We start from the raw sequence: 6,669 nt of genomic DNA, 5'->3' as shown, positions 1-6,669 counted from the left end.
GCATTTCTCACCTAAGAGTAATCGAATCATTTGTCATCCTCCTTGGCTTATTGACTGAAATGTATCTTATGCTTTAGAGATGTGGCAAAGATGAGAAAGATTTGGGTTCAGAGGCTGCAGGGTGGAGAGTCCAAGTGGGATGGTTATGGCATAGTTTAAGCTGAAGAAAAGATTTCAGTTTGGGCGGTTTTTCTGCTTTTTGTAAAGCCTTGGCCTGTTATCTCCTAGTGACCATTGGTTCAGGCAAGTTGTGATTTGTAGGGACAGATGTGCAGTTGTTTGTGGCAAAAGCCTAAAAGTGACAAACTTGTAAAAAAGTTTTTGTATATAAACTAGCTGTAACCTGACTATGCTTTGTTTTTGTAATTTTCCTTTTGAAAATGAAAGGGTGCGGTTCAGGATGGCACTTTGAATAATGTAAATCAGTGGAAAGTGGATTTTCTTTACTTTTGTCTTTGGTTTTGTTTTGTTTTTAAAAGTTTTATTATTTTCAAAGTGCCTCCCACCTAGGGCTAGGCCATGACCGCTTTGGGTGAGCCTAACACAGAATGAGATGGCTGGATGGCATCACCGACTCTGTGGACATGAGTTTGAGTGAACTCCGGGAGTTGGTGATAGACAGGGAGGCCTGGGGTGCTGTGATTCATGGGGTCTCAGAGAGTCGGACACGACTGAGCGACTGAACTGAACTTCATAGGATTCACAGTCTGTTGAAAAGTGCAGTCATTTCTGGAAATTAACCTCAATGCAGGTCAGCATGTGAAATGTTAGTTTGGATATCTGGCAAGTAGGGTTTGGGGACTGATTGATCCCATTTGCCCACAGGTCAGTTGTCCTTTAATTTTAAGCCGTTACTACTGGTTTTATTAAATCAGTCTTTAGTTCTTGCATGTTTGTATCTGATTTTTAAAAGAATGAGTACACGTTAACCAATGACTTATGGTTACCCTTTTCTCTTTCCTTTAACTGCAGGTTCTGAAAGCTTCAAGTATTTTAATTTAGATTTGGTGTTTTTAAGGGTTCTGAGCAAATGTTCTTTCATTGAATTTTGCTCTGCAGGATTCATTTTCTTTTTTATCATGGCTTGCTGGCTTCTCTCTAACAATGTTTTGTTACCTTGCTTCCCAGCAGTTTTGTATCAGCAGTTTAAGTTTGAGCTAAGAGGGAAGAAGGTCAAGGAGAAGAAAATTTGAAACATTTTCTTTCATAGATTTCTATCAGTGTGGGCTCTGAAAAAAGTCTTAAGGGATTGTGCCTAGTGACTTTCAACCAAAGCCTGTGAGTGTGCACTGAACGGGTGAGGTGAATGAAGGAGGGTTACGTTCAGGGTTAGAAACCTGCAACTGGTAGCAGGATATGGAAGGGATGTTGTACAACTGGAACCAAGTTTGCATTTTCAAAGGCTGAGATGAAGGGAGGGTCTCTACTGGCTTAATGTCACTTGGTTTTTCTCTTAAGTACATTTTGTACACTAGTGGACAGTTCTAGCATTTTATCTGGTGGATTCCATGGTCATCCTCCAGTGGAATCAGGATTTTCAGCAAGTTTGCTTGCAGCTTTATCTTTGCTTTTAATAATCAGTTTGGCTGGTATTCTGGTCACAGAGCGAACTATGAAACAGATGTCCAGGCCTCTAGGATCGTAAAATGCTGTGCTGTCTATCTTCTATGGTTATGGCTATTTATTATGGTTGGGATATTTCATTGATTGTTTAGATCACAGCTCAGTTCCTGTAGAAAACAAACTGTAAAACTATCTGAAGACCATACAAGAGGCAAAATAAAACTTGAAGTGAATGTGTGTGGTCGTGTACTGTGTAAACCTCCTCCTTGTTTCTGCCTCCTGCCTTTTTTCTCCTGTTCTTGCATTCCCAAGCAAATAATCCTCCTCTCCAAAGCTGTTTCAACTTAGGGACTGGGTCTTAAGGGCGGTTTTCTCCCACCTCTATCTCTAGTAAAAGATTGCCTTCCATATTTTCCTCAAGGCAAGGCAAAAGATAAAAGTAGACTCGTTTTGGCCAGGCCACCTTGACATAGTTATAACCTGGGGATGAGTGAAGGCAGCTAGTTCGAGTATGTTCATGCCACCTAATAGAATAAGGAAAATTGCCTGATTCTTTGGTCAAAAAGTGAAAGTTGAAGGCAGATCCGGAATTATGAAGGCCAGTGTTCTTGCCTGGAGAATCCCAGGGACAGGACAGCCTGGTGGGCTTCCGTCTATGGGGTCACACACAGTCGTTCACGACTGAAGTGACTTAGCAGCAGCAGCAATGTTAGGCTGGAGTAGCCTGCCTCTTGACAGGAGCATCAAATTAGCCCCACGCTTTAGCTAACTACTCTGCTAGCAAGCGCCAGCATCTGAAGTTCAGTATAGGTATGCAACCATGTGGATAGTGAGCCGCAGGGTCGTTAGAGCAGGAATCATATCTGGGAGTGGACGGAGTGGTTTGGGTACTAAGTAACAGGAGCTCAGTCTTCCTTCGTGCACCGTTCCTTTGGAGGGACGGCATATCTGAGTGTATTCGCTTTTTTAAGAAAAATGATGCACTGTATCTCGCCTTTGCGGGGAGAATTGGGAAGGTTTGCATTTTCATATATTTAATGAAAGCTTAGCCTGAGGAGGGTGAGGGGAACACTTAGAGGGAGTGCGAAACTAGAGGAAATGGAGGCAGGAGCTACCCTCAGAAAAGTCTTGGTCGTTGAAGTGAGCAAGGATGTTAACATTAATGCCAAGCTGATGCTTTGCAAAGATGTGCAAAGCAGACGCTATATAATGCGAGACTGCTTAAGGAGATGGTTGGATGGCATCACCGACGCGATGGACAGGAGTTTGAGTAGGCTCCGGGAGTTGGTGATGGACAGGGAAGCCTACCTTGCTGCAGTCCATGGGGTCGCGAAGAGTCCGACACGACTGAACTGAACTGAAGGAGATAGGGCGATGAAGGCTTGGACCCAGGGTGCCTCGCCAGCGTCTCCTTTAATAGGCGGGGCCGGAGCCGCCGCGAGTCCCAGGCTTTGTACGTGTCGGAGGCGGAGCCGCGGAAGGCCCGAGCAGCATGGCAGCTGGCGCAGCGGCCGCCTTGACGTTTTTGGATCAGGAGAGCCGAGTCCGAGCCCGGGGGGTCGGCAGTCTGCAAGTCCCGGCCCCGGTCACTATGGACAGTTTCTTCTTCGGTATTGAAGAAAGGAGAGGCTGAGGGTGGTGCTGGGGCAGAGGCAGGGCTGAGGAACGGGAATGCAGACGTGTGCACGACGTGGGTAGGGGCGGACGGGGCCTCGCACGCGGCAGCCGGAGCCGGAGGGGAGAGCCAGGCCCCTGTCCTAGTTGTACGGGGTGGGCCCGGGCCGAGCGCTCCAGTTGTTCCTGACACGTGGGCGTGTGAATGGCCGGTTAGTCCATGGCTGCAGGTGAACGGGATTTGGTGAAATGCCCCACCCCCACCCCCCGCACACTGACGCACACTCACAGTTAACCTTTTCCAGGCTGTGAGCTCTCAGGCCACACTCGCTCTTTCACCTTCAAGGTAGAGGAAGAGGATGACGCGGAGCATGTGCTGGCTTTGACCATGGTAAGGGGCGGGGTAGGGGGAGTGGAGGTTAATTGGTTGACCTAAACAGGCTCTCCTCGCGTGTCTATTCTCCTTCCCTGCTCTACTGGGAGTCTTCTACTCTGCTTAATCCTCACATGGGGGCTCCCCTGGCCAGGCGATCCAGGGACCTTGGAGGCTGGGCAGGTTGTAGGGTAGATGCTTCCACTTGTGGTATCCACCCTTATTTGGGGAGACTCCGAGGCCCTGTGTACCCTTCCAGCTCTGCCTCACCGAGGGGGCCAAAGATGAGTGTAATGTGGTAGAAGTCGTGGCACGGAACCATGACCACCAGGAGATCGCAGTCCCTGTGGCCAACCTCAAGTTGTCCTGCCAACCCATGGTGAGTTCCCTGGCCATACCTTGGGAGGCTGGGAGGTAGGAATTGAGGATTTCAGGACTTCTCTCAAGGTGGGGTGGGCTAGGAGTGGGCCAGGCCTTCATCCTTGTCTTCCTCCCAGCTCAGTTTGGATGACTTCCAGCTCCAACCACCTGTAACCTTCCGCCTGAAGTCAGGTTCTGGCCCTGTGCGCATCACTGGGCGGCACCAGATTGGTGAGAATTTTCTCCTTTGCCTCCAGTAGACTCTCCATCTGGACTGCTACCCCACCCCAGCCATATCTCCCAGTGCAGTTCCCATGCAGACCCTGGATGCAGTGCCCTCCACTTTACTACTCTAGCTGTTCTTCACAAAACCTACCCCAGCTTATCCAGCTCCACTAATGTGGACTTCTTGGAAAGTGAAAGTCACTCAGTGGTGTCCAACTCTTTGTGACCCCATGGACTATAGCCCACCAGCTCCTCTGTCCATAGAATTCTTCAGGCAGGAATACTGGAATGGGTTGCCATTTCCTTCTCCAGGGGATCTTCTCGACCCAGGGATCAAACCCAGGTCTCCCGCACTGCAGACACTCTTTACTGACTGAGCCACCCCGGAAGCCCTTTGACTATTTGTTATCTAGCTTAGTATCTGAAGTTTTTCCCACCTAGGCCATAAGCTTTGGGAGGTCAGAGTCCCTGCAAGCCTAGAGCCACAGGGCATGAATAAATGACATATACATGTATGAAGTATGTATGAAGTATGAAGGGGATGTGGCTTTAACTTCTCTTCCTCCCTTGACTGCTTGTGTACCAGTTACTATAAGCAATGATCTTTCTGAGGAAGAGAGCGAAGAAGATGGGAGTGAGGAGGAGGAAGCTGAGTTGTGTCCTGTCCTTCCTGCCAAGAAGCTGGGGCGCAGGCTCTAACCCTCCGTGGTGAGTTGGAAGGACCTTGGAGGGGACAGGAGGAGCATGTTTGGACCTCGATGCTGACCCCTGGTTCTCTCTCTTCAGGTCAGCTAGCTGCCTGCTTCATGCACCAGGTTCCTGGACAAGTTTCAAGAACTTTGTATCTTCTCCATTGAAGAGGGTTGGGGTGGGGGTGGGGGTCTTGGTCTGATGCAAGGAGAACGGGGGTCCCATTCTCCAAAGGATCCTGGTGTTCTAATCCTGTACCTCACCCTGAGCTTCCCTTTTCTCCAGGAGTGGGAGGAACTCTGAACTTCTATCCTGACCTTCTCTCCCCACTTGCCTGTGAGGTTGGAGGTCAGCATCTGAAGCTCAGGACTACACATTTTTAATGTTTTTTATATTTTTGGATAAAGGTTGAAATAAAATGTGGATGAGGTATTTTTTGCAACTCATTTGTGTGGCTTCTTTCCCTCCTGGTGGCATTCCCCTAGGGACCACCAGGTGGCACTGCGGCAGCACAGAGGGTGGCCCTGGACCTGGGGAAGGGTGAGGAAATGTGGGATCCTGCTACTTCCAGAGCGCTGGGACTAGCCCACCTCTGGGCCCCAGCTGCCTTCCTAGATGAGGACCTCCCAACACCAAGCCCCTTCCCAGTCCCTTGGTGGGGGAGGGCCATCCCAGGAGGTTATCAGCATCTAAACAAGGGGTCTGGGCCTCTGTCACCACTCAGGCTGATGGGCAGGGGGGCAGATAAGGGGGCTTAAGCAGCCTGAGGAATGTGCATCCCTGGCCCCATGAGGGGACTCAGGCCCCAAGAGGACCTGTGAGGGGTAAGGTAGAGGCCAGTCTTTGCTCCTCCTACCAGTCATGCAGGCCATCTATGAACCAGCCTGGACCCTTAGAAACCTGATTCCAGGGGCCAGATGGAGGGGGCTGGCCAGATTGGGTGACAGGGAAACCAGAATCCGGGTGGCCTGGCATATGGGGGCAGAGAGGAGCCCCTGGGATTCAGCCTCCTGGGCTAAAGGGTTCCAGCCCCCTAGCCCTCCACCTGGTCTGGAGCAGGGGTGGGGGTTGGCGTTTCTCTGGTGCCTGCAATCAGGTGGTTCTGGGGATTGGCTGCTGCTGTACCAGGAAGAGAAAGGGATGTACCTGGTTTGAGCATGAGTGTGTATATGACCAAGTCTGAGGTCAGTAGTTCAGCAGCTGTGTTGAAGGGGCAGGGGGTCTCAGTGCCCTACAAACAAACAAACAAAAGGTTACCTCCTGAGACAGCCTGGGGCCAAACATGCTGAGGAAGGACACAGAAGAGTGCCTGGTGGGCCAGGCCCACTCCCTCCCACACTGGCTTCTGCGCAAATGAGTGAACAAGTGGGAGGGGTCCCTGGATAACCAGAAGAGGTTAGCATTGGAGCAGGTGTTTGGAAAGAGTGTTTCCACAACACAGAAAAGCACTCCCTTTTCAACACATCTCTGAAGGAGGTGCCCTTCTCCCTGTGGTGAGGAGCAAACAGGTCCAGTGTTTAACCTCCCTTTTCCCTAGTTGAGGATAAAGGAAGATGATCCCTCTCTGCGTCGCAGTGATCAGGGTCGCAGGCCTCTCTCTTTACTGCAGGGCTTTCCTGAAGTGCTTCCACCAGGAACACTGGGATGGAGAGGGCAGCCAGGATGGGACCATTCACCAACCGCAGGCAAGGGGTCGGGAGATAGAGGAGAAGGTGGAGTTGGCGCCCTCTGGTGGGCGAGGTTGAAACCGCTTGCGGTGCAGCTTCCCGCGCCGCCTCTGTAGCGGCTCTAAGCCGGCGCCGCGGTGCAGGGGCCTGCATTACCCCGCCAGCGGTCTGCGCGAC

General features: G+C 50.7%; 1 protein-coding gene across 1 annotated transcript; it reads left to right on the top strand.

Annotated features, from left to right (window-relative positions):
* The first annotated feature begins 130 nt into the window (after positions 1 to 130).
* Positions 131 to 5,257, top strand: NPM3 (nucleophosmin/nucleoplasmin 3). Its single transcript, XM_055424814.2, has 6 exons — positions 131 to 3,173; positions 3,483 to 3,568; positions 3,810 to 3,929; positions 4,048 to 4,141; positions 4,722 to 4,843; positions 4,922 to 5,257. The coding sequence occupies exons 1-5, from the start codon at positions 3,056 to 3,058 to the stop codon at positions 4,832 to 4,834; spliced, it is 531 nt and encodes a 176-aa protein (XP_055280789.2). The 5' UTR covers positions 131 to 3,055; the 3' UTR covers positions 4,835 to 4,843; positions 4,922 to 5,257.
* The last annotated feature ends 1,412 nt before the right edge of the window (positions 5,258 to 6,669 follow it).

Source organism: Moschus berezovskii, chromosome 12 (assembly GCF_049115385.1).
Source record: "Moschus berezovskii isolate FMDL1 chromosome 12, NW_MosBer_1.0, whole genome shotgun sequence".
Taxonomy (NCBI): domain Eukaryota; kingdom Metazoa; phylum Chordata; class Mammalia; order Artiodactyla; family Moschidae; genus Moschus; species Moschus berezovskii.
Note: the sequence above shows the minus strand (reverse complement) of the source record. Positions and strands in the feature narration are given on the sequence as shown.

Coding starts and splice junctions, on each gene's coding strand:
- NPM3 (XM_055424814.2), top strand. CDS start 3,056: ATGGCAGCTGGCGCAGCGGCCGCCTTGACGTTTTTGGATCAGGAGAGC. Junction 3,930..4,047: donor AGTTGTCCTGCCAACCCATG/GTGAGTTCCCTG, acceptor TCTTCCTCCCAG/CTCAGTTTGGATGACTTCCA. Junction 4,142..4,721: donor CACTGGGCGGCACCAGATTG/GTGAGAATTTTC, acceptor CTTGTGTACCAG/TTACTATAAGCAATGATCTT.